The sequence below is a fragment of the Microtus ochrogaster genome, chromosome 7 (assembly GCF_000317375.1).
Source record: "Microtus ochrogaster isolate Prairie Vole_2 chromosome 7, MicOch1.0, whole genome shotgun sequence".
NCBI lineage: Eukaryota > Metazoa > Chordata > Mammalia > Rodentia > Cricetidae > Microtus > Microtus ochrogaster.
The window spans coordinates 37,134,298-37,161,588 of record NC_022014.1 but is presented as its reverse complement, the minus strand read 5'-3'; the positions used below and the strand labels follow the sequence as shown (position 1 = coordinate 37,161,588).

The 27,291-nt window shown below is 45.5% G+C and overlaps 1 protein-coding gene across 4 annotated transcripts in view; it reads right to left on the bottom strand.

Moving 5' to 3' along the window:
* Positions 1-27,291, bottom strand: part of Epn2 (epsin 2) — a 66,515-nt gene that overhangs the window by 20,184 nt on the left and 19,040 nt on the right. For 2 of the 4 annotated variants that reach the window (XM_013347426.2, XM_005349907.3), the window contains exons 2-3: positions 10,660-11,420; positions 8,708-8,878 (exon numbers count right to left, since the gene is read on the bottom strand). In XM_013347426.2, coding sequence (XP_013202880.1) covers positions 8,708-8,878; positions 10,660-11,254 — 766 coding nt within the window. In that variant the 5' untranslated portion in view covers positions 11,255-11,420. The remainder of the gene's footprint in view (positions 1-8,707; positions 8,879-10,659; positions 11,421-27,291) is intronic. The other 2 variants (XM_005349909.3, XM_005349910.3) reach the window with 1 other exon arrangement.

Here is a 27,291-nt window from a genome sequence, read left to right as displayed (position 1 = left end):
AGAGCTAGTTCCAGGACAGGCTCCAAAACCACAGAGAAACCCTGTCTCGAAAAACCAAAAAAAAAAAAAAGACTATTTTTATTGAAGGGGTGAGGTGGAGAAGTCTAGATGAGATAACAGACCCCAAACCACGAAGTCTACATTCATACTAACCCAAGGATTTTCACATCAGCAGTTGAACTACAACAGGATTAAATGTACCTGAGTATGAAAGAGCATGAGCCTAAATGCGTACCCTCTGCAGAGTATACTACTCTGCACACTGTGCTCCTCCTCTGCACACTGCACACCCTCCCGACTTCCATAAAATCTGCAGATGGAGGCCTACCTACTGAGGAAGACACTGCATCTGATGGTTCCTGGCTTAGCTCTTCTCTGGGTTTCTGTGTAGCTCAGCACACTCTCCTCTTCTGCTTGCCAACTATATAGCTTCTGCACTGAGACCCACAGAGTAGTCTGTCCTCACCCTCAAGCCAATAACCATTTATTCAGTGAATGGCTACATGTATGGATGGATAGGTGGGTTGGTACACAGAAAGATGAACAAGTCAATTTCATAGTTTGGGGCAACTGTCTTAAATGTTCTAATCTGTACTAATAACTTTCTTCTTGCAGCTAAGGTTGTTACAGAGAAACCCTGTCTCAAAAAAACCCAAAATAAATAGTTCCCTTCTTTCACACACTCTAGCAAAGGTAACTACTGAGACTGCTGACCGCAACATTGCTCCTGCATGTTTAGCCTAAACTTGGTTCCTAGGAGTTGCCTCTTGGCAGAAGTTAAGAGGTCAGAAATAACTCCTGACAAAGATGGTTTCTAGATGGTCAGCCTGGACCAGGCCACAGCAGATAGAAGACTTTTATTGCGGTGGTGGTGTTGCTGGTGCTGTAAGCAAACAATTGGCTCACATCTCCTGTCTTGAGTAGGCAAACCAAAAGTTGTAATGACAAAGTCCTTCCTAATCCCATCCTAACACATTATCCCAATTATACTTTTCACAGGATCTCTTTAGAAATACAAGTGTATGGTAATGAAACAACTCCAAATCCATTTTCATGATTAGATTTAATAACATACTTTTTAAAAGTACACTTTTGGTTGATTTGTTTCCAACCTCACTAGTATCAACCAATCAGAACACTCAGGTCTCTACTGCCCAACCCAGCCTGGAGGGAACAAAGGCAGTGAGACAGAGAGGAGAGCTCTCTGCAGGGAAGACCTGGGGGATTCCTGCCCACTTGGTGTGGCTTCTTTGTACAAACTGCTAGAACAGGAGCCTACTGTGAAGTGGGAGGGGGAGGGGTCACAAACCCTGCTGAGATCAGAGACAGCACCGACATCCTGTTTACAACCGAATGGGACTCCGGAGGAATAAACACGAAGGACACATTGGCATGGAGTGCTCAGAAAATGAGCCTTATCCTGCACCATCAAGTCACAGGAGATCCACCGGGACAGGAAAAAATGGTTGGGGTTCCAGGCAGACTTGCTGTATGCAGCAAAGAGGCATCTCAGGTTTTCAGGACTGCTGGACATAACTTTGAGGCCAGACTGGCTTCAAATGCAAACAGAACATACTACTGTGACCACTACCAAGGCAGTGAGAATGATGCAAAGACAGCACTACAGATACGCCTTTCGACATCAGTGTGGAACGCCAAGACAGGAGGTATTAAAGGATACTGTGGTTTCATAAATGGATGCACAGCTCTCAGTTCCACAGGTGGCAGAAGTCACAGCCACCATCCATCCGCACAATCAGCTGAGTATGCACAGCAAGCCTTGGCTTACTTAGAGAAACGATTCTAGCAGAGACACTCTGGCCTCGTGATGGCATCTCAACCCCACAAAGAGACTTTTGTGCCCAGGCGCATGACAGGGAACACAGATGTTCCTGTGAGCCAGGCCTGAATGGACCCTTCTGACCAACTAACCTGGCCCTACTCTGAGCATCTGAAGGCTCACAACTTACAGAGACCCAAAGAAAAATAGACACTCCCCTCAAAGTCTGTCCCTGAGAATTAGACATGGGCTCAGTGAACTCAAGAATGCTTGCTGAGCACACACGAGGATGTGAGTTCAAGTCCTCATGATTCGCATCCAGAGATGGTGTAGTTGTACTCTCGGGTAAACCCAACACTGAAGGTGGGGAGGCAAAGGAGACAGGATCACTGACTTGCTGGCTGCCAGCATAGTTTCAGACTCAAAGTGGAGAGTGATAGACAGCAGAACACTCAAAGGTTCTTTTCTGGCCTCTGAAAATTGGTCCCCACAGGAAGCCATGGAATTCTTCCTAACTTGAGCAGACCAGGGTGCCCCAACTTGAGCTCCAGATGAAGCCAGCTATGGTGATATACCTGTACTCTGGGAATCCAAGACCTGCAATGGCTACGTCTTAAGTTAGATGCCAGTCTGGGCTGCTGGAGACCCAGTCTGGGCTGCTGGAGACCCGTCTCAATAAAAACAAAAACGAGAAGATGAAGTGCTGCATAGTACCACATGCCTATAATCTCAACACTGGGAGCAGTGGGGTGGAAGGGAGGGTAAGGTGATAGGCAGGAAGAACAGCATGGCCTGTTCTGTTTCAACACAACAAAACAGAACAGAAGAGCAAACGCTCTAAACGAGGCATGTGCTCATGAATAGTTAGTCCATAATTCTCTATTATCCGTATAGTACACAATGCTGTGATGGAATTCAGGTCTGTTCATATGGTCAGGCTGGCTGTCCTTGGTGGATGTGGACCCTGATCTTCAGTTCTGTTCAAAGACCTGTTTGCTGCCAGTCATGATAGAGTTTCACAAAATGCCCTCAGGTACAGCCCCCTGTCACTGAAAATGGCTGAATTAGCCTGGTGGGAACAGTGACTAAAACAGGAGGAATCTTTTCTTGTTTTATTTTGAGACAGGCCTCTCTATGTAGTCTTGGCTGTCCCAGAACTCAGAGAGATCCACCTGTGCCTGCCTCCCAAGTACTAGAATCAAAGGTATATACTACCATTCCAGCTTAAAATAGGAATCCTTAGGCAGACAAAGTCAGTCTTGTCTCTACAGCTTTGACATCTGTGAATACCAACCTTATACTGAAAATCCTTTGAGGGGAAAGATAACTTCCGTGTCATTGTTCCCTGGTGGATACACTAAAACAATGCTTTCCCGGCATTCTCACTGACACAAGTATCACAAGCATGACTGTCAACTGATAAACAACTACTGCAAGCAAATCTTCAAGTGATTCTGGATTCAATCCTAAGGACAACCAGGCACAGCTGGGTGGTGGCAGTACATGCCTTTACTCCCAGGAGAGGCAGGCAGATCTCTGTGAGTTCAAGGCCAGCTTGGTCTACAAGAGCTAGTTCTAGGACAGGCTCCAAAGCTACAGAGAAATGCTGTATTGAAAAACCAGAAAAAAATTAAAAATTAAAAAAAAGAATAACCAGGCACAACTATGATGTGTACAGCTATTAAAATACTTACAGGCTTGTGTGGGAACCCAGAGAAATGCTTCTGTTAAGAGGTTACTACAGGAGAGGAGAGCCCATGGGAAGAAGATGGCCCCGAAAAGAGAGTGACCACCTGCTGTCTCTAACTCTCCAAATGGCCTTGACACAGGCCATCAGGGGAAGAAATATACGGCCAAGTGAAGTGAGACATGAAATCCAGCCCAGAGCTGCTTTGTAGCCTGGCAGCATCCACACACACCACCAACAGGGTTTCTGTCTTGAGGTATGGTCAATTATGGGCCAGGCTTTGGGACAATTGGGGACATTTAAAAGTTCCTGGACATGGGTTCGGTTTGGTAGGGAGCTTACCTGGCGTGTAGTAAACTCACAGTTTGAACCCTGGCACCACAAAAACTAGGCGCATGACTGTAACTCTACCACTTGAGTAGAGGCAGGAGGATCAGAAGTTCAGATTACCCTCGACTACACACTCAGTTTGAGGCCTGTCTGAGCTACATGAGACCCTGTTTATAAAGGGATAGGGGTTGGGGGCTAAAGAAATAGTGCACCAGTTAAAAACACAGACAGCCCTTCCAGGACCCAGGTTTGATTCCCAGCACCCATGTGACGACTCACAACCAACTATATATAACTCCATTTCTAGGGGATCTGATGCCTCTTCTAACCTATGCTGACACCAGTCATGAATGTGGTGCATACACATATACTCAGATATACACATATGTGTATAAAATATTTAAAGCACACACATTTTTTAAAAAGATCATGCTCATTCAGACAGCTCTAACTAAAATCACCCAATGTGTCATGTCCCACCTCCAAGAAGTAGGACCTGTAGAGTTGGGAGGAAGAGGGGACTTGGTAGAAGGGATCGTAAGAGGATATGGGGGAACTCTGACGGAAAGAGAGTGTGTGTGATTACAAAATAGATGGAAAACGACTGTGGAAGTGGGTGTGGACAGCTCGGGTTAGCTAATGGGAGCTTGGCCCATGCACCAATTACTGCTTTCACTGTACACATGTGGGTTATAGGGACCACAAGTCCTGCCCTTCCTGAGACTCAGAGGAAGAAGCTGCTGAGGCCCTACTGTGTCTGTCCAGAGGCCACAATACCTGCAGCACTGAAAAAGAAGAACACTGGGCTTTTGAGGCCCACAAGAAGTACAAAAGAGCACTGGGATTTAAGATACAACATAGTGACCTACCCTGTTCATGAATAATCCCTGAAGAATGAAGATGAACTATTTTGGAAGTTTTTTGATGAACTTTGAAAAGCAGAATAAGTATTTATAACTTACTACTGAAACAGAAAGGAAAGGGAAAACTATGTTAAAATCAAAGTTTTTGCACAGCCATTTTAAAAGCTGGGAAAAGCCATTTTAAAAAACAGGGATCCCAGCACTTGGGAGGCAGAGTCAGGAGGATCTCTGTGAGTTTGAGACCAGCCTGGTCTACAAGAGCTAGTTCCAGGACAGGCTCCAAAGCCACAGAGAAACCCTGTCTCGAAAAAACAAAAAACAGGGAGAAGAGAGAAAAGAAAAGCAACACAAGCCACACTGCTTCATAACTCAACCTTTGTGAGTGTGGGTTTTATTTGAGACAGGGTCTCATGTAGCTCAGGATGACCTCTACCTAACTATGTGGCCAAAAATGGCCTTGAACCCCTGATCTTCCTGCCCCTAATATCCCAATTAAAACCAAAAAACAACTAAGGTCTACTTACATTCATGAAGTATCTGACTGAATGGATCTGACCAGGCTCCTTAACCACCTGACTTACATACACCCACACACACCCACATCCAAAATCTGCTGTGGGGAAAACTCAATGGCCATACTGACCTCAAAAGACTGTGGACTCCCTTTGCACTCCTGCTAGGCCACCAGAGAGTGAAAAGGCAGTCTGCAATTTGCCAGGGTTGGTAGAACTGTGTGGTGACAGCCATAGGCAGCTATAGAATGTCATTCTTACTGGGTGGTGCAGCGTCTGGGGCAGCTACTCCCAACCCCTGCCCTCCTACCTGCACAGGCACAGTAAGCACCTGGCTTTCTTTTTACCTCCTTTGGATCCTTGTTCAGAAACCAAAGAGAAATTGCCCAATTTGATGTCAGAGGCTAGGCTATTCAAAGGGAAATTTGGATCCATCTCTAGAACTGTGTAAAACATGTCTCGCTAGTTTTCCCTTTGTCCCACTGCCTTCTAGAATCTAGCTAATCCTGTGGCATTGCATGTGTTTTGTAAGCCAACTCAAATCCTCTGTGAAACAAGCCCAGCAAAGACATGAAAAGGACATAATCACCTGGTAAGCCTGCCAAGGTATAAGAGGGCAGTCTGCACAGATCGCTGAAGCTCAAGAAACCCTGACATTTCCTTGGAACTTCCCTAGGAATTGGAAATCACAATTGGGGTACTAAAGGCCTCCTCTAGACAGGAGGGGTTCTTGTCATTCTGAGACGAGAAGTAACAGCACCCAGCCAGGACAAAGCCCACCATCAACACGGACTACAAAGTACTCTAAGGCAGCAACCTCCTCATCTGCTTTCCTCTCCTTCCTCCCTTCCTTCCTTTTAAAGAACAGGAACTCTGGTAGTTCAACTTTCCTCAAGAAACCAAGCACCAACGAACTGTTTCCTGGCTTTTATTGGGATTCAGCAGCAGCTCTGGCTCCAGAGGCTGATTCAGGCAATCAGCAAAGTAACCCGTGACACCAATGGACTGGGCACCAGAACAAGCAGGAGAGACAGGAGGCAGGAGGAACACTGGCTAACCTTAAGCTGACACTATCAGATCAGACGACAGCCATCTTCCTTCTCCAGGCCTTGGCCTTCAATAAAGAAAAAATTCTTTCTTCCATGCCCCTTGGCCACCCCATTGATGCAGATTTTCATCACTCCCCAACAACCTGCTCAATCTCTTCACAGCTGTAGCTTGGCAAGTCCCACAATACACAGTGATCAGGGCCTCAGGTAGGCCAACAAGCGGGCTTCTCACATCTGCACTCCAATCCAAGATGGCTGTCACCTCTATGATCTGGAGCAAATTCCAACCTTCTGAGCCTGAGAGACTACTCTGGACTACTTGGCTTCTGTTGACATCACAGCAGTCTCGAGCACCAACTGCATACCTGGGCAGATGAAGGTGGTCAACAGAGACGGGCAGAGGCCCAGCCTTTTTATGAATATGAGCATCAAGGAAAGCTAGTAGTGCACAGGTAGAAAGAAGCACTAGCTCAGACAGAACCAACTGCCTCTCCATCCAGTAACCCGCCCGCTCTTGCATTGCACTCTGACGAGCAATCCCTAGACTGCTATACCCATAATCCTATTCCCTGTTTCCTAGATACTGAGTTCTGAGGCCTCAAAGCTGGGCTTGTCTCCTTTCCACCTCAGTGTGATTCAGGCCTCCAATTAGTCTTCTTGGCTTATCTCTACCAGTCCCAGCATCTCCAGCCTAATAAAGCAGAAATGTTCCTGAAAGGATCTGCCTACCTCCAGCCAGCAGAATTCTCCCAACCCTTTTCAAATGTCTCGGGTTAGGGGCCTGACCACTAATCCCTTCCTCATTGTGCAAAAGCTAAAAGCCTTTTTTCATACAGATGCCAGTCCACTGGGCTAAGTATGTGACCTACGACAAGGTCAGCACAGTGACAGAATTAAGAATTTCTATCTGGAGTTAGGAAGGCCCTGTCCTACAATCCCTCCAGGTCAACTCATTTTGCTCCATCCAGACTCTCCCAGGACCTCTCAAGAATGTCAAAGGTCAGGGATGATCAGAAAAGATCCTGCAAGGAATCAGTACTTATGGGACCCAGAACCAGAGTTTATAAATATGAAGGGTGGGTGGAAATAAAGAGGTTGAGGTCAAGGAAATCAAACAGAAGCTAGCACTGAACACAAGTCATGGATGAGATAAAGAACAGAACTTGACAGATTTCTAAGGTCTTATCTACAAATTTGACGACAGTGAGTAGAAGGGGAATCAAAGACAACAGGCTTGTGAAAGAAAGCTAACCTCAAGCACCATCGTGCTACCTACCGTGGATCAGCACAGCTAGGGCCCTACGTGCAACCCCTCACAAACACTCACCTGAGTCCCAGCCTAGGGCAGAGGAAAAGGAGAGGAAGCTCCATGGAGCTCTAGGAGGACCTGCCAGAACAGATCCTAAGTGAGTGATGGCAAAGAAATGAGTATGCAACTTCCATGTCATTGGGAACCCCCTCCAAACAAGTTTCTGACCTTGGCATCAGTTGCTGTGCAAAGCTGGTCCTCCTTGCTTCTTCAAATGTCAGAAAAAGCCACCACCCCATACAAACTCTTAGAAGACAGGAAACAATGGAAAATATTCCAGAACTAAATATAGTGATCACACAAATACCCAAGTTAAATAAGCTGTAATATTAATGAGGCATGAATGAACAGGAACTGTCTCCAGGGCTCAATAGAGGCTAGCCACCTTATCAGGGACATTGCACAAAGGCTTGCTGTTGGTGCCCCTTGGGCAAGAGTAGAAGAGAAAGCTTTCTTCTCAAAAGGGGAACCCATTTATAACCAAAGGGAGATTAGACTGAGAGCATTTTCTTGTGAGCAACAGTGAAAATCTGTTTCAGTTTAACCTGCAACAGTGTAGCTCTGACCAGGATGCATTATTAATTAGGCAAAAGAGAAGCCCCATTTTTAGTTACCCATTCAATTCAGTCTCTTCAAACACAGTGACCTAGAATTGACAGTACAGCTAACTCTCTGTTAATTGTGGCAATGGGGATTTCAGCAATGATAACAGTCCACTGGAAAGCAAAAATAATCCCACTGAATGCTCTACAAGGTGTCTACTTCTACACTGGGAATGAATGAGGGCTTCCAGTGGTCACCGAGGGTCAGCTACCAGCTTTCAGAAACTGAAAGCACACATTTCTATCTCAAAAAGCCAAGCACCTAGGTCTACTGCCACCAGTGTCCTGGCAGGCAGCAGATTACCCTCTGTAGAACAAGGGATATGGGGAAGATAGGGCCATTGCCCATGCCTACCCACTAAGCAGCTCCCCTTCAAGCAAGTGGAACATGACTGTGAGTAGGGGAGGACAGGGCAGCAAGCTCCAGGAAAGAGAGGCAGAAAGGAGTCCAGGCTAGACGCTAGACAGGAGGTCCAGCAGGAGACAGGTAGAGAGTTGGCTGTACTGGCATGACAAGTCCCACCCTCAGCAAGCTGCATGGCATTTCTAGGAAGAAAAGCAAACCGCTGTCCCACCTCGGGCTGCGCGGTCACAAGTGAGGCAGGGCTGGGCCCAGTCGCCATTTGGACGGGAGGCTAGCCCCAGGTGCGGCAGGCAGGGGTGGCGCTGGCTCAGTGGCTGCAGCTCCTCACTCTGACCCAGCATGGCCCCTGTGCGGTGCTGGGGGCACAGCGAGGCCTCTGGTGCTGTTGGGCAGGGACACACACACACATACACAAAAAGAGACACACCATTAGAGGCTGTACAGCAGCACACAGGGGACATAGGCCAAGGCCACCCAGGGTCCTGCCTTATCCATGCAGTCAGTCCCCTGTGCTTGGAAGTAATGAAGAGCCTGTTGCCACCTTCTATCCCTGGATTGCAGCTCAGGAGCAAAGTCGAGAAAATAGGAGCATTCAGAGCTAGAGCATCAGAACCTTAGAAGCCAGGCAGGGTCTATGGCTAAGGAGCTCAGGCAGGGCATAAGAAGAACCTGATGAAGCAGCCAGGCTCCCACACTCCCATCTTGTTCTACCCTGTTCATCAACTAGGGTGGTTCTAGCCACTTTGTATCCTCCACAGGAAGGTTCTTGAGGAAAATAAAACAATTCTCCTATAATAGGCTGATCTTTTTAAATTTAGTTATTTATTTACTTTGGGATGGAACTTAATCTAGGGAGATTTCAGGAGATTTAAAATTATCTTTAGGTATAAGTGATCTCATAAGTCATCATTACTTAGAGAAAGCAACTCAAACTCAAAAAAAAATACAATAACCACAAATACAACAAGAAAATGCTAACCTGCCAATCTAATAACTTAGAATTCCTAGAGGCAGGAAGCTTGACTTTGATATGCAATACATTTCTCAAAATTCTAACAGTGGTCCAAAATCAGATTGAAACCTAATATACAAAAGCAGGAAGTGCTGGCAAGTAGCAAAACTATTAAGAACGAAAAGTGTTCTGCCATATAAGTCATGCACATAACACATACCTGTCACCCAGCACTCTGGAGGTTGCAGAAGGAAGACAGCAAGTTTGCAGTCAGCCTGACTACCTAGGGAAACCCACTCTCAGAAAACAAAAACAAAAAAGGTTCTGTTATGCTGACATTATATACTAATCCCAAAGGTATTGTTTTGGAACCTGTTTCTGCTGCCAGAAGATAAAGCTTATGCATACAAGAACTACCTGAGCCACCTTTCTCTCGAGTTCAGGGTCCTCAGTGGCTGCCCAGCCCTAAGAACAGAGGATAAACATTGTGCCTTGGATCACTTCCTGGCAGAGCCCAGGAGTCCAGCTGGATCAGAAACCAAACACCATTTCCTCTCCCTGAAACCTCTTCTGAACGGAGGACAAAGATCCAAAGTGATCCACCACATACAATCAGAACATACATCAGTCCTGTGCAGTGCAGACCCAGCCATGCAACCAAATCAAATTCCAGACTCTTTTCCACATGTGAGGATGTCTTGCTGATGCTGAGCTATGGAGTGTTCCTCTAGGTGAAACAGAGACATCCACCCTCAACACTCTGAATAATGAACCATAATGGTAAACACCAAGCCATTTCAGAGACCTGCAACTCAGTGGAAAGACACTAAGTCTAAGATCCCGAAGCGCAAGCTTGTTTCCTCCTGGCTACCAGGTATTTGGCTCCCTACAGGTCAGGGCAGGAACAAGACAACTGCTTTGCTGACAGACATTCTTAGACCAAGAAAAACAGTCTGGTGAGGCTGGCCATAGAGCCCACTTTCTCCCAAGAACCTAAGAAGCATGGGCACAACCTTGCCTAAGACCCACAGAGCAGCCTGGGGACCAAAAGCCCCTTTGTGACTAACTCAATCTAGATCAAAGAAACTGTCACCTGGGTGATCAGAAGCTGAAAACTGAGGACAGAATGGAACCTTGTGACAGCCACTACCTTCTCAACCCAGCACCTACACTCAGAACTTGAGCAAAGGTGGGGTACTTTAGTTACTCACAGCCATGGTAGGAGGCCGGTGAGCCCCCAGCCTTGCCATACTCCTGCTCCGAGTAGCTAGTAGAAAGGTTGGGCTGGCTGGAGCCACGGCCGAAGGTAATCTGGTTGCTGCCCACGCCAGTGGCCACCTGAGCCATGCGCTCTTTGGTTTTGAGAGCCTGGACCCTCTCAGTCTTCAATCGCTCCTCATCTTTGAGGAGAGCGACCAGCTGCTTTGATTTCTCTCGCACATTGATACCCTGATCTTTGCCATCACGGTCAATGTACTGGAAGTCCTTCAGAGTCTGAATGGCAAAGATGTTCTCACGGCACTGCTGGGCTACCCGCTCAGAACCAGTTTTGATAAGGTAGTCCAGCAGTGTCAGGGCCTTGTACACATGCCGCCAGTTCTTGCCATGGTCATTAAGTCGCTTCCAAACCATGCTCATGATCTCCGAAAAAGCCACCACATTGTAGGTCAGGTCAGCAATCTCGGTCATCAGAGAGCTAGATGGGCCCCACGGGTCATTGGAGGTGGCTTCCCGAACTTTGATTTCAGCCTCTGAGTAATTGTTCACAATGTTTTTCATCTGCCGTCTGATAGATGAAGTTGTCATTTTTATCTGTTGTCAGAAATATAAAGCCCTTCAAGAGAAACTTTTCTTTCCCCTGAGTCTGTACTCTAGGAAGAGCTTCAGTGTCGTAATGAAGAGGGAACAGAAAGATGTTCAATAGTCATTTCCTCCTCCAAATCCTCAGGTCCCAGAAGCTGCAAGCCATGCCCTAGAAAGAAAAAGGAAACACATTGCTCTGATAAGAACACTGGTGATGAGAGCCCAACACAAGCTGTATGAGAAAACACACCCTAGTTCCATGGATGCAATGCATCCATCCTGCTTTCAAAGCTAAATGACACATGCTAAATAACCCTTAAACTCAAGTTTAAACCTTAAACAAACATAGTGACATTGTTCAATCTCTTAAGGCTTTCAGTGGAGTGGTTACTTTGCAGACTCTATGTTCACTACCAACCAAAAGCCAAATGTAGAAAACTCAGGGTATTGAGGAAGGTACTGAACTCTGGGCTACACACATCTCACCACTGAAATGCACTGTCATCCAGTCCTGAGAGTTTTTTACATGTGGGGGCAAGAAAGTTTCATTTCAAGAATATCTTAAGACTAAAGTGCCTGTCCATGCCTTTAAAGTTGGGTTTTGGTTCACAAACCCCTAACTGCCTGAAAAATTCTCCTTAAGAACCATTTCTCTGTGACCCTAAGTGCGAATTAGTGAAGTACCGACTGCTCTTCAGAGCAAAGCTAACGACCTACAACACCACTACCTCCCATTACCCACCTACCCCAGCTTTCAGGAGCCAAGCACGTGATCAGGGTCAAACCTAACCCCTCATCTCAGAGAAGCAGAGACCCAGAGCTAAAGTCACAGGCTCCAACCCACACTCATCTCCTTTCCTCCTCCAGACAAGAAAAAGCTAGAGCAAGGTCCACAACTCCAGCATGAGGCACTGGTCCTAGAATACAGTGACCACAATCTATCCCATTCCCAGTGACTACCCAGCATCTAGCACTGTACCCAACATGGAATAAACAAGTATTCCTATCCTCAAGGTCACAACTAAGCAGGAGATAGTTTCTTCATTAGTGAAATTTAAAAAATAAAAAAAAAATTAAAAAAAAAAACCAAACCCCCTTTAATCCCAGCATTCAGGAGGCAAAGGCAGGTGGATCTCTGAGTTTGAGGTCAGTCTGCTCTATAGGAGCTAGTTCCAGGACAACTAAGGCTGTTAGAAACCTAAACCCAGAAGATTCCCAGGACAACTGAAAACTGAAGGGGAAGCAAGGGCTCTAACCAGCCCTGCTACAGGTGCTCAGTCCCTGTGGCCTGTTGTCTAAGAGATGGTTCTTGCCATTACAGATGTAAAACACGCACTGTTACAGTTGGCTGGCTACTGCAACAGACTAGGACCTTCCTCCCTACACATCCTCATGCAGCCCAGAACCTGGCATCTGCATGGACCTTCCTCTCCCTGGATTGCTGTGGTGTTTCTGTCAGAGAAACACCTGACATCCCTAGCTTCCTTCTCCAAGACTCAAACAGGCAATGGGAACGTCAAAAATAGGCAAACGAAAAGGAGACACAGAGCATACACCAACATGGAGTAAGAAGAAAACAACTCAAAGCTTCAGGTGCCTTCTCTGCTCACTCAAATATGCTGAGGAGTCTGTCTCTGCCTGAGACCACAGCACAGGCTTTTTCTGACAGCCGGCATGTTCTGCCTCTCTACCATCTGGTCAACTCACATGAATCACTAAAATTTATCAGAAGACAGATAAAATCTCTGTGACTATAAAATCAGAGGGACTGTACATTTGATTTAATTAGGTTTTTCACTCACAATGTGAAAAACTGCAAAAGAAGGGATAGTTCTCACAAAAGGAAAAAAGAAACCTCTGATTTTCAATGAGCATTTCTCAGCTTAACCAGCTGTGCCAAAGTCAGTAGTCCTGTTCAGATACACTTAATGTCCAGAACTCTGAGGTGTGCCACTTGATTTGAGACCCAGCAAACATGCCTAGCCTATCTTAGAGACACAGGTTTAATTTCCAGGATCTACATGACAACCCAGGGAACCTGAAGGCCTCTTCCAGTCTCTGTAGGTACCAGACGTGTGTGTGTGTGTGTGTGTGTGTGTGTGTGCGCGCGTGCGTGCGCACACACACATATACATACACCATACACACAAACACATGGGCAAAACAATAAAAAATAAAAGTAAATCTTTAAGTTAGGTGGCAGCAGCTTACACCTTTAAAACCAGCACTTGGGGAGGCAGAGGCAGGCAGATTTCTGAGTTAGAAGCCAGCTTGGTCTACAAAGTGACTCCCAGGACAGTCAGAGCTGAATAGTGAGACCCTATTTCAAAAAACATTAAGTAGGGCTGGAGAGATGGCTCAGCAGTTAAGAGCATTGCCTGCTCTTCCAAAGGTCCTGAGTTCAATTCCCAGCAACCACATGGTGGCTCACAACCATCTGTAATGAGGTCTGGTGCCCTCTTCTGGCCTGCAGGGATACACACAGACAGAACATTGTATACATAATAAATAAATAAATAAATATTTTAAAAAAAAACATTAAGTAGCAAGTAAATAAATCTTTAAAGAAGTTTCTCAAGCATGTGAAATAACCAGTTATAACCAAATCAAATGGATATAATTCCAACCCACAGCAAAGCTGAACTCACCAGCTGTTCTGGAGAGTCATACCATGAGCAGTACGAACTTCAGGCCTAAGGCTAAAGTTCAGTGGCACAGGTTACTTAACCCACCCTGGGTTCTATCTCTCATTCAAAAAAGAAAGAAATGGGGGCATGGGGAGAAATGGGACTGAAGTTACTAAGGAAGCTAAGAAGCGGAGATTTGAGTGTCTTGAGACCAGCCTCGGCTACATAATAAGATTTAAACTATTTGAGGAAGGAAAACAAAAAGGGAAAAAAAAAAAAAACGTTCAGACTATGGGAGTTTTAAAGGCTCCAGCACTATCTTGTAAGTAACGGAAGGGTGCGTATACCCTTTTCTACACAGACAGGCAATCTTGTTAAGTCCAAATTGTTCTCAAGATCACAATTCCCCTGCCTCAGCCTCCCAAATTACATATGCTATCACACTTGGCTGATTAATACTTACTTTCTAGCCTGGAACTGAAATATGCAAGCTTTACATGCGAAGCAAGCATCCCCAGCTACCTTGGAAAGTTATCAGTCTTCTTTGGGAAGTAAACAGAAGGATGGGGACAGAGGTGGGGCCAATCAGAGCACTGGAAACCAGAATGAACTACCTGGAGATCTCTGAATAGAACTTAAAACTAGTAGAAACCCAAGAATGGTACTAAACGTCTGGAAGCCATGACAAGGCCAGAACCAGAGGCTATCAAAGACAGAAGACACAAGAGAAAACAAGGAGGCATTGCTGTTCTTTATTTTTTAAATACTGAGTCAATATCTAAGAAATTCGCAAAAGCACTTTTTTTTGTTTGTTTCTTGTATGTGTCAAATCAAAGGAAAGCAAATTTTAGAGGCTGAAACAAATGTCATTATTCTTTAAGAAAAGGAGGGCACAAGTCAAGACGTCATGTGAATCCCTGGGTCTGCCGTGCCCTGACTGCTCAGCTGCACCAGAAGTACTTTGTACTCTCCAGTGGGGCACGCTGTAAGCAAACCTGAGAACACACAAAGGGAAAGCCTGAGTGGGGCTGCAAATAGAAGCCTCGCTTAGAGCCACACTGGACTCTCAGCCCATAATCCCAGGCTGACATCAAGAGAACTTGGTACTCCCCAAGAATGCAGCACAGCCAACAAAAGTGGGGGCTACCTACTCTTGCAAATGGCCTGACAGGAAACAAAATAACCACTATATCACATCTGTGGAGACTGGGAAGGCCGAGTCTGACGTGTCTGAAAACTAGTCAGTGTTGTTCTTTTGGAAAACTACAACTCCCAGACTCCCCCTGGACTATGGTTGCCTGTGCGCACACCTGCGCGCAGGTGTGAGATATTCTTCCCAGGTTGCCTTGGGCCCCCCGTTAAAAGGCAGGGGCCACACGAGGCCCCTCTCCTCGTCCTGCCTTTTCCTTGTGTGTCCCACATCCTTCGCCCTTTTGTGTTTCCCTCCCCCATTAAAGTGGACCCACGTGGGAGCCGCCGTGTCGTGTCTGTGTTTGTTCCGCCGTGCGTGTCTGTCCTGTGACCCGTGTTCAAGAAGAACACCCCCTGCCCCCCTTTTATTATTTTTTAAGAAGAACAGTCAGAATTCAAGTGACAGTGGGAGTTTAAAAAAAAAAAAACCCTGAATAAAAACTCCAAGGTTAGCCGGGCGATGCCGGCACACGCCTTTATTCCCAGCACTGGGGAGGCAGAGGCAGGCGGATCTCTGTGAGTTCGAGACCAGCCTGGTCTACAGAGCTAGTTCCAGGACAGGCTCCAAAGTCACAGGGAAACCCTGTCTCGAAAAACCAAAAAAAAAAAAAAAAAAAAAAAAAAAAAAAAAAAAAAACTCCAAGGTTAGAATAATGTATCTGGAAGCAAAAATAATCCCATAAAAATGTGCGTATTTGTGCAGCTGGGTAAGGAAATGCCTTCCAACCTAGAACTGCTTAGTTCTAAGCAGCCCAGCAAGGGACCTGTCAAAAATAGGGGCTGGAGTGATGGCTCAGCAGTTAAGAATGCTAGCTGTTCCAGAGGCCCCAGCACACACAAGGTAGCCCAAAACCACCTGTGTGTAGCTCCAATTCCAGGGACTTACATATCCCCTCTGGCCTCCATGGACACCATACACGTTACACATACATACATACAGGCAAAACACCCATAACATTAAATAAATAAATAAAAACAGTCCCGAGACCCTCTACCATCAGTTGACACCAAAGCAGCTCTGTGGGTTACTATTATCAAGAACCCGTACCTACTGAGGGACATACTTAACACCTTCCTGTCAACACTCCCTCCCCAAACCTAGCAGGCACAGTCATTCCCCAATGACCCTGGCAATCCAGGCACAATCTAGATTGAGAATCCTTGCCTCAGATGAAAATTCAAACTGGGGCTTAGCAGCCTTCTGTGACTTTACACATACTTCATCTCTCTAAAAGCATCTGACAGCCTGTGACGTGGATATGCCTACATTTCCACCAGTATCATGACAATGTGGTCCACATTTTCCAGAAGTTCCTGGAAACCTATTCAAAATCTTAAAGCAGAAGCTAGGGAGCAGAGGCACACTGAAGGGAAGACAGTGTGCCAATGGCCATGTGAGGTACAGAAACAGGAAAGAGGTGTAACTGGTGATCCTTAATTAACTGGCTATCCCCTGTACAGGGAGTTCATAAGAGGAAAAACCTATGTCTTCTTCAGAGACAAGTACCATGGTGTCCCTACAAGGAGGGTGCTGAGACCACACAGTTCATGTGACGGAGCCAAGCAGGCCCTCCAGAGGACAACAGCCCAGTCAGAACAATATGGACAGTGCCACATTCTTTTCAACAGTGATCATTTTAGTCTGAAGAGAAAGAGCTATTGTGGCTCTGCCTCAGCCAGGCTAGCTTTAACTTAAAGCCTCATAAACTGCTGTTCACACAGAGGAAACAAGTAAAAAAGGGAAAGTTCTTTATTCCTCTCACAACATGAAAAAACAGTGGAATTCAGCCACAAAGAAATATCCTCTTCCCTAAAAGAACCTACCCACCTTCATTCTAGTAATTTCCTTGCTAAAAAGGTCAAATGTTACATCCATGGTACGAAGGTGGGCTTCAGGAAACCTTTACATTCCTAACTTTAAAAGGTCCAGAGGGAGGACAGATATGTCTGGGCTGGTCGATGGTGGGGCAGCGTTCTAAATTTCCCTTCATAGAACCAAAGGGTATCAGTCCACCTACACCAGCACGGAGGGCTGACTGAGCAGGAAGACCCAAGCCCCATGTGGCTCAGCATCATACTTCAGGCAGGCAGGAGGTCCTCCCACAAGAACCAGACAGCATCCCTGAGGATCTAACAAAAAGAGCAGACAGGCACCACACTGCCTCCTGTGACTTCCATGTCCATTAACTTTAAAAAAAAACAGAAATCCAAAACAAACATACATGAAGCCTTTTTTTTCTCTTCAATAACAGGCTCTGTTTAGCCTTTAGGAAGAGAGATTAGTGGACAGAACTTACACAATCATGAACTGCGTCCAGAGACCTGGCTGGAGTTGTTGCTGTTGATCCAGAGGATATGATGAGCTGTGCCTCCCACTGGAGTAAAGGATAAAACACCCTGACTCCTGCACAAAAGGGCCCCATAAACAAGCCTCAACAAGAAACAAATTCTTTTATCTCAGGCCTATCTACCTCCCTAGATTCAAGAATAGTTTTGCAAATAACCAAATCATGGGCAGTGTTATTAAAATCATGTAAAAAGGCATGCCAGATTGCGTGATGGAGAGCCAGGAGAAGGTGGGAAACAAGACCAAGACTGAAGGCTGCGCTGGCCCAGCAGCTCCAAGAAGGCTAAGGACCAATAGTTCCTGACCCTAAAACAATGGGATTAGACCAGATGCCCTCTGCTAAACCTTCGGTGAGGCAATGGATCTTTCTGTTAGCCTAGAGGCTCCCTGTGGGGCAAAGAGTGGATTTCTGCCTTCTATAAGCACAAAGAGTAGCACTCAAAACCTCACTCCTCCAGGCCAGCCTAGTCTACCAAGTAGATTCCAGGACAGGCAAGGCTACACAGAGAAACCCTATGAGGGGGGAGGAAGAGGGACAGACAGAGAGGCAGGATGGAATTCCTCCAAGAATAGAATCACAAACTCTCCATTTGTAGCATGTTATGGGCCAGGGACAATTGCCCAAACCATACACACCTGGACCAGCCTTTTCACCTACAGGTAAGGCTGTAGATGGCCAATATTCATACTTCCACAATTGCCAAGTCAAGATGCTTGAGGAAATGCAGAGCAGCCTGGGAAAGTCTTAAGTTCCCATGCTTTTGTGCTTAATTTAGACCTTGTTGGTGACTGGTTGGTGCTAGTCTTTAGCTGTCGGCATCTCCTGAGGAGCCAGAAGGAGGAAGCAATATGGGTAAGAAGTAGAACTCTCAGCCACGTGTCACAGTGGCTTCTGGCTCTTCAGTGATTTCACACCTTCCCCAAAGGTAGTGGGTGTCTGCCCAATTAAGGAAAAGGAGTGCTTGGCTCCCTGCAATCCTGAAACTAGTACTTCTTGGGGTCAGCTTAGCCTCTGCCCAGAATGCTGTGAGGAAGGGATAGATTCCTGTGGGTACCAAGGGAGTTACTTCTACAGGCTGCTGGCACTGGTGGCTGGCATCTCAAGCCTGCAGTTGGCTATGTGCCCCACTTCAGTAGTACTTTGAGCAAGAGGCAGAGACAGGGCGGGGACTCTCCTTACCAAGCTTAAATGACCTAAAGAAACCATTCAAAACAAGCGCTCTGGGGAATGTCAGGTCTGCAGGTGGCTCTTCTGGTGCTACCTGTAACACTCCCTCTTCTTCCAGCCCTTTCCTCAATCACTAAACAATACCTGTCATCCAGAGAAGCCTCCCTGCTAGGCAGGCTCCATTAACTGTTTCCTCAACCATCTTCATCCTTCTCAGTTCCCACTGGTCTCACTCCCTATCATTTAAATGTTAGCTAATAGGGCTCCCTCAAAAAACCAAAAGGCATTCTGTAGGCCCCTCTTCAACTTGACATCCCCCCTACACACACACACACACACACACACACACACACACACACACACACACACACACACACTAACCCTCTCTTTGGTTTTGAGACAGGGTTTCTCTGTAACCCTGGTTGTCCTGGAATTCAATTTGTAGGCCAGGTTGGCCTCAAATTCGAGATCTGCCTGACTCAAGGTATGCAAAACAGACTCAGCATCACTTGCCATTGTCTTGTTCCCAGACTGCTGACCCCATCATCCCCTCCTCTAACCACAGTGATGACAGAGCCCCACCTGTCTCTACAACACTGTCTCTCAGTGCCTTCTAATACAACACCTGGTACCTCAATCTCAGTTAGTGACCAACAAAGACGCCAAAAGAAAGTCTAGAGTCTACAGTACTCTGCAGACTCAGGTACCCCGAGTTGGCACTGACACAGTGCTCCCACCTTCTGCTTCTCCCTCACTCAGTTTGGCCCTCTGAACTGCTGCGATGCCCAAAGTCAAACACCTGCTACACCCTGTCTCAGGGTCTGGACTGGAGTCACTCTGTACCTTCCTAGCCTACATTTGGTAGTCCTGCTGGCTGGTCAGTCTGGGCAACGTGCACTGGCTCAGCCAGACAGTATTTCCTCCCACAATAAAATCTACTTCTTGCTATGTGGCCTAAGGGCAATGAAGTTCCTAGCTTCTCTAGCTAACAAAAGCAATAACAGTTGCTGCTGAATGCAGCTAGCAAATGACAAGTATCCAAAGAACTCTTCCCTCCCGTGGGCCATAGACACATGTGTGTCACAAGGAGGTATTCAGCAGATCCTGAGGACACTTGGCAGGAGACCTGAAAATTTCTCCCTCGAAGGAAGAGGGAGGCAATCTGGAAATATTTCTTCCCAGACCCAGTCTGGAACACTCTCTTCATCCTGACTGCTCTCTAAAGAGGCAGTCAACAAAACTAGAAGAGTTCTAGAAAGCAGAAAGACTAAGCAGAAGCTATGAGCACTTACTACCCACCCAGGAGCTGTTCCAAGGCACTTCAGGTATCTACCCTTTAATCTTCATAATCCTGTATGAGGGAAATATCTCATCTCCATGAAAAATGGAGAGGAAGTCAACTCATAAAAAGGGTAAATAGTGGCTGGAGAGATGGCTCAGAGGTAAAGAGCACTGGCTGCTCTTCCAGAGGTCCTGAGTTCAATTCCCAGCAACTCCCTGGTAGGGAGGCATACATGCAGACAAAACACTGTATACATAATAAATAAGTAGGAAAGGAAAGGAAAGGAAAGGAAAGGAAAGGAAAGGAAAGGAAAGGAAAGGAAAGGAAAGGAAAGGAAAGGAAAGGAAAGGAAAGGAAAATAATTAGCCCCAAACTATACTGCTAGCAGTGGCAGGACCAGCATAAAATCTCCAATCTCAGGTTTCTGGTCCTCCCTCCCTCCCTCCCTCCCTCCCCACCTCTCTCTTCTAAGACAGCATTCCTCTGTGTAGCCCTGGCTGTCCTAGAACTCTGTAGACCAAATTCTGTAGACCAAGCTGACTTCGAACTCAAGAGATCCACCTGCTTCTGCCTCCCCCACTTCCATGCCTGGCTTTCTAGTCTCATCTTTATGGCTTTAGACAAATCCACCACTCAAGAGTCTTAGAACTAGCCGGGCGGTGGTGGCGCACGCCTTTAATCCCAGCAGGCGGATCTCTGGGAGTTCGAGGCCAGCCTGGTCTACAAGAGCTAGTTCTGGGACGGGCTTCAAAGCTACAGAGAAACCCTGTCTCGAAAACCAAAAAAAAAAAAAAAAAAAAAGAGTCTTAGAACTTTCTCCTGGTTAACTCTCAGCATAGATTGCTGAATACAAAAAGACTGGAGACTGTGTGACTGTTAACCACAACTACTTGCCCTTAGCTCAAAATGCCATAAACTCATAGCCTAGATAAAGATTTATATCAAAACTAATGCCAAGCCATGTCTAGCATGACCAACCACAGACTCACACCAGGGACATCTGTCTGATAAAAATCTTTTCTCATGTATCTGATATAATGATTCAAAGAATAATCTGTATCACATGAAAAAACAATACATGCTGTTAAGCAATCTTTTCTGTATAAAGGATAAGCCTCATGCCTAATAAAGACGCATTCAGATGCAATTCCTTTGAGTCCTGTGTACGTCGTTCCCTGACTCCTTAGCCACTTACTCATGAGACCCTGTTCCGTCAGTTCCAGTGCTCCAGCTGGGCTGGTCGGTAGCACTTTGTCATCTAAACATCACAGAAAAACAGGAAGCTTCCAGATACTGGAAGGTAAACTTCCCTTCCTGGTAGTCTATTGCTGTTCAGCACTGACTGATGGCTGGTGTGCGTGCGTATGTGTCTGTGTCTGTCTAGGCCAAAGGACAACTTTAAGTGTCAGTTCTCTCTCCTTCCACCAGCTAGTTCCAAGATTTCAGACTGTCAGAGTTGGGGACAAATGCATCTTACTTGCTTAGCCATCTCATCGGCCCTTAATATTTTTTATTCTTCTAGAGGCAGGGTCTTACTATGTAGAACAGGCTGCCCTCGAACAGAAGAAATCTACCTCTGCCTTCTGAGTGCTGGAATTAGAGGTTTGTGACATCATACACGATCTGCCTTCCTTACTCTCAAATATCAGCACTGGTAGGCCCAGAAAAGGAGAGAACAAACACCCATGTCTTCTTGCTGCTTTTTTGATTACATAATGTTCTATTAGGTATGCTGGGTATGAACAAGAGATTATGGGCAAACCAGGTGGACAACACAAAGCAAGTGAGCCCTGGGGCACCATGGCGCACAAGGGCTGAAGGATAGATCAAAGGAAGACCTGCTTCCCTACCCACTTCTCCACCTTGAAGCAAACAGCTTGGGGTCTGGGTCTTCAGTCCCTTGCTTTACTTACTTACTTTATTATCTGTATGCATGAGTGTACGGGCACACATGCAAGGCACACATGGAGGTCAAAGGACAACTTTTTGGAGTTGTTTCTTTTCTTCTACCATTACATGGCCTCCAGATTATCAGGCTTGTTGTGCAGCCTTTACTGGCTGAATTATCTTGATAAATATACTTAAAAAAAAAAAAAAGAGCTCAGTGGTAGTGGCCCACGCCTTTAATCTCTGTAAATCCAAGGTCAGCCTGATCTACAGAGTGAGTTCCAGGACAACCAGGTTACACAGAGAAACCCTATCTTGGGAGGGAAATGGTAGGGTGTACTTTGTCACTGAGACTAATCTCAAATGTCTGTGCTCAAGCTAGATTCTTCAGTAGTTTGGACTATATATGTGGGCAGCCCCCACCGTGGATGTGTCTAGTCCCTCTTTGGCTTTATTATAACAACAACTATATATGACATTGCAAACCTAAACAACCACTAATTTGTGTCCAAACTTCATCCCATCAATCCATACAAGGTATAGCTCAACCACCTTCAAGCAATTTGTGAGTCTAACATCATGCAGCAGCGGGTGTACACACTCTACTTCTGTCTCTGCTGTCAGCACAGCACTGTAACATACATGTATCTCAAGGTACATCTATGCTGAACCTTATAGAGGCACGTTCCCAGAACTGTTCACTCCTAAGGTCAAAGTGCTTTCTGCACTGTATTTTAAACTACTTTCAGTTGATAGTAAATGACAGACACCTTCCACAGTGGAAGGCAAGGCCATTAAATACAAATGATTTCAGAACATGTAAGATATGCCTTTTTTCTGGGTTGAAGGCAGCATCCCCACACAAGACAAAACACTTAAGTGGGTACTCCAGACAACTGGTGAGCAGACAAGCAGGCAGGGCTTCAAGTACCCCCTTGTGGCCCTGCCCAGGAGAAGGGAGACTGAGCCAAGTCTCATGGAAAAAGAAGGGAGCGTTGGCAAGGCATGGAGATGGTGGTGGAGGAAGCCAGAAAACTAGCATGCCACAAAACAGGCTCCCAGCGCCCCCACCAAGCAGGCTAGCCAGTACGGGTTTACCAGCCTGCTCTTCACCTTCAAGACACTTGTCATTTCCTCCCCTAATAGTGCCAATTGCTAACAGTGAGTCTTACCCACATTGGACCCTCTTAGGAATGAAAACCTATTATTGCTTAATATTTGACTTTTGTAAAAGATTTTTTTATATGTAGACATGTTTGCCTACATGTACATACCTATACCACACACATACCTACTGCTCTGAGGTAATCTGAAACTAAAGTTACTGACAGTTCTATGCTGCCATGTGGATGCTAGGAACTGAAGCCAGGTCGTCTGCAGCACGTACTCTTAACCACCGAGCCATCTCCCTAGCCGTGATTTTCTTTACTAAATAACTTGCTTTAATATGTCCATTTTGAGTAACAACATAAATGAAATCAGTTTTCATCACTATGGTACGGAAAGGTAGTGTTTTTATTGAGCTATGACTCACACAGCAGAAAACTCACCACCCTAAAGCACAAAACTCAGTTTTGTTTCTAGATTATTTATAATTAGTGCAAGCAACACTACCTAATTTCAGATCATTTCCCTCTTCCTCAAATCTCCTGGATTCACTACTTGTTGTTGCTCTCTGCTCCCTTCAGAGTACCTAGCAACTACAATTTATTTCCTGTCTCTATGTATTTACTTATTTATGGTTCTTTATTTCATAGATATAAATGAAATTAGACAATATATGGCCTTTTATGTCTGTTTTTCTTTTTATTCAGCATTCTATTTTCAAGACTCATGCAGTCAGGTGTGGTAACACATACCTTTAATCTCAGCACTTGGGAGACAGAGGCAGAAGGATCTCTGTGAATTCAAGGTCAGCCTGGTCTATACCACAAGTTCCAGGACAGTCAAGACTACAGATAACTCATCCCCCAAAAAGTGAAGACTCATCCATGCTGCATCAGTTAACCATTCTATTTTATGACTTAATGACTCGCTGTTACACGGATGTACCACATTTTGTTTATCTATTCACCAGCTGATCAACCTTTGGGGCTACTATCAACAATGCTGCTATGAACATCTACCCATATTTTCTCCCTTCTGGATATACTATAAAGGGTAGCACTGCTTAGTCCCTATATTTACTATTTACCTCTGAGGAACCCAAGTACGGGTGTATTTTTAAGATAAAGAATTATTAAAACTACCACTGAACTGCGTAACACTGAAAGTATTTTAGGAAATACTGCCAAAGACAACGGTACTAAAGCTGGGTTTGTCATCAGGGAGTATAGACAGAGGCCAATGGGAAGAATGAAGACAGGAGGACACCACTTGACTGCCACAATGAGAAGAGCTGGGTGGGGCAAGAAGTGAGAAAAGGCAGGGAAGCCATCAAAATGGTGGGGAAAGCCGGGCGGTGGTGGCGCACGCCTTTAATCCCAGCACTTGGGAGGCAGAGGCAGGCAGATCTCTGTGAGTTCGAGACCAGCCTGGTCTACAAGAGCTAGTTCCAGGACAGGCTCCAAAACCACAGAGAAACCCTGTCTCGAAAAAAACAAAAAACAAAAAAAATGGTGGGGAAAGACTTCCAATAAACCATACATGGTAAGGTCCAAGGCTCCTAACAGCAAATAAAGATGAAGAGGCCTCAGAGGAAGCAGAAGCATAGTTTCTACATCACTCACTAGGAATGACAGGCCTGAAAACAGAGATAGCAAGCGGCAATTGGTACTGGGAGAGGCAAGGGAGGAGCCTGGGAGCTAACATGTTCACCTGGGAGGAACAAGGCAGGACAAAGAGAGAGAAAGGCACCAGGATACAGGGTGCAGAGGGACACACTTTGTTTACACACAGCAAGACATGGAGAAGATCTGCCTTCTACTAAGGACCCCCAAGAACAGTGCAGGTGCTCTGTACACATGCAACTGCACATCCATCCCACAGCAGAACTGACAGCCCCAATGCTACCAGGCATTCCCTGCCTGGCATCTACCACCTGGCTAAGCTAAGGCCTCAGCCAAATATCCAGGAACTTGCCTAGACTTCCAGCACTGTCTGCACCCTCCCTCTTTCCTCCTGCAGCTCCAGAACTGAGACTGTTAGGGGACAATCTCCACACTGATTCAAACCAAGCCTGGCCAAGTGCCTGGTATACATCTACTAAAAGAATGGGTGACACCTCACAGTCATGGATCCAGTCTACCTACTCACATTCTTCCCATCCTCCCTACTATGAGCTCACTAACCCTTTATACCCTCACCAAATTTCCAAAGCAAGGCCCATTAAGAGCTCACCCTGAGTATAAAACGTGCCTATCAAGAACAAAAACAAAAAACTGGTTGTCTGTACATCACTCAGGAGGTTTATGTAGTAATGTCATGAGTGTAAGGCCAGTCTGATCTACATAGTAAACTCCAGGCTAATTTAGTCTCAGATATACAGAGCTTGTCTCAAAAACAAAATAAAAAAGCCTATCATGATATACAGATATTGTTATAGCTTTAAAACAACTCAAGATTACTATCTACCCACCATTAGTCACCACCAGGAAATTAATTTATAAAATGGGACCAGTCCTCAAGCATCAGTAAAGTTAGGGCTTGGGAGTTATGGAGAGAGAGGCTAACAGCACTTGCTTCTGTTACAGGAATCCCCAGTACCCTGAAGGGTTCTGATTGGCCTCTTCTATCCCTTCACCATACCCCTCCAGAAGAAAAGCAAAACAGCAGGCTAACATGGAACAGGAGAATTTTTTTTTAGTCTATTTCACACTAAATTTAACAAGCATAAACAAACAGAAGTTTGCATACCATATTTTTTTGTAATTCTTAAAAGATTAGAAGTATGCTGCCAAATGTCAAAACAAAGTATCAAAAGGAAATCAAAGTTGTTATTTTCCTTTTGGTTTTATATTCATTGGCCAAATGTTTTTATTCAGTGTTTACACTGTCATTGTCCCACTTTGCTTGGAAAAATAATAATCTAAGGGTGCATTTCCAGCACTGACAACTGCAAGTTATACAGATCTACATGCCCAGTGGCTTCTTCCTGTGCCCAGACATAAACCACTCTGCTTTAGAAACTCCAGCAGTGAAGCCAACAAAGAACAGCTGATTTGTCCACAAAATGTGGGTGGCTGCACATTGGCCTCTCTCACTCCAGCTCCTCTCTCCTTTGAGCTGTGCTGGGGAGAACAAGACCATGAGAACTGGGTTGTCTTGAAACGTCTTCATATGCCTCCCAAGAGAATCCAAGACCTCAAGAGCCTACAGCAAAGCCACAGCTCCTCTCCTGCTGTTCACATGTACTTAGGTCAGTGTCTACTACCTACCTGAGTACTAAGCACTATGTGCCCAGAGCTGACTCAAGTAGCCCCGAGCACTGGGTCTGAGACTCTGCTGGGGAAGCACTTCATGAACTAAATGGAGCCAGTGCTGGAGAGGGAGGCATTGTGCTCACTAGTAAGTCACATATGGGACCACCAGACCTCAACTCCAGTTCGGTTCTGATTAAGTTCTGCAACTCATAACACAACCAGCCTATGATCCACAAATAGAGTTTTATGCACATAAAACTGGGTATGGTGGAAGTGTTAGGATCAGAAACCCAAGAGTCTCAAGAGATGGTTCAGCAGTAAGAACACTGGTTTTTCTTCCAAAGGACCAATATTCAATTCCCTACACTCACATCGGGTGACCCACAACCACGTTTAGCTCTAGCACCAAGGAACTCCAATGCCCAACGGCCTCTTCTGGACTCCAGACACACATATGTACACAATAAAAAAATAAATCTTAACCAGACATAGAGGCTCACTCCTTTAATCCCAGGACTTGGGAAACAGAGGCAAACAAACCTTTGTTGAGTTTGAGCCAGTCTGGTTTATACAGTGAGTTCCAGGGCAGCCAGTACTACATAGTAAGACCCTGCTTCCAAAAAGAAAAAAAAAATAAATCTTTAAAAATTAAAAATATATACACAGTCCTTCAACATGTGATAGTATGATAAGCTCAATTTCATAAAAATGCAAATTAAACTATATTGGGATACTGTTTACACTTGCTAGGTTGGCAGGAATCTAAACATGCGACTACACCTGAGCCTGGCAAGGCTGCGGGGGAAATAACAGCTACATTGCTGGTGGGAAGGCAATGTGGACACTCGGGAGAAAAACTGGGTAATCTGTCGAAAGTCTCTAGGTAAAGATGCCTGCCACCAGGCTTGATTTTTTAGTTAAATCCCTAGAACCCACACAGTACAAAAAGAGAAGCAACACCCAAGTTGTCTTCTGACCTCCATAGAAGATACAATCAATAAATGTAATGATAATAATAATAATTAAATAAGTAAGGCAGAAAGTGAGAGAAAGACACCAGATGCTGACCTCTAGCCTCCCTAAGTATATAAGCAAGCACATCAGCAAATCCCCAGGAGTGTGCGAATATGTAAGCATGCACACACACGAGCACGCACACACACGTGCACACAAACAC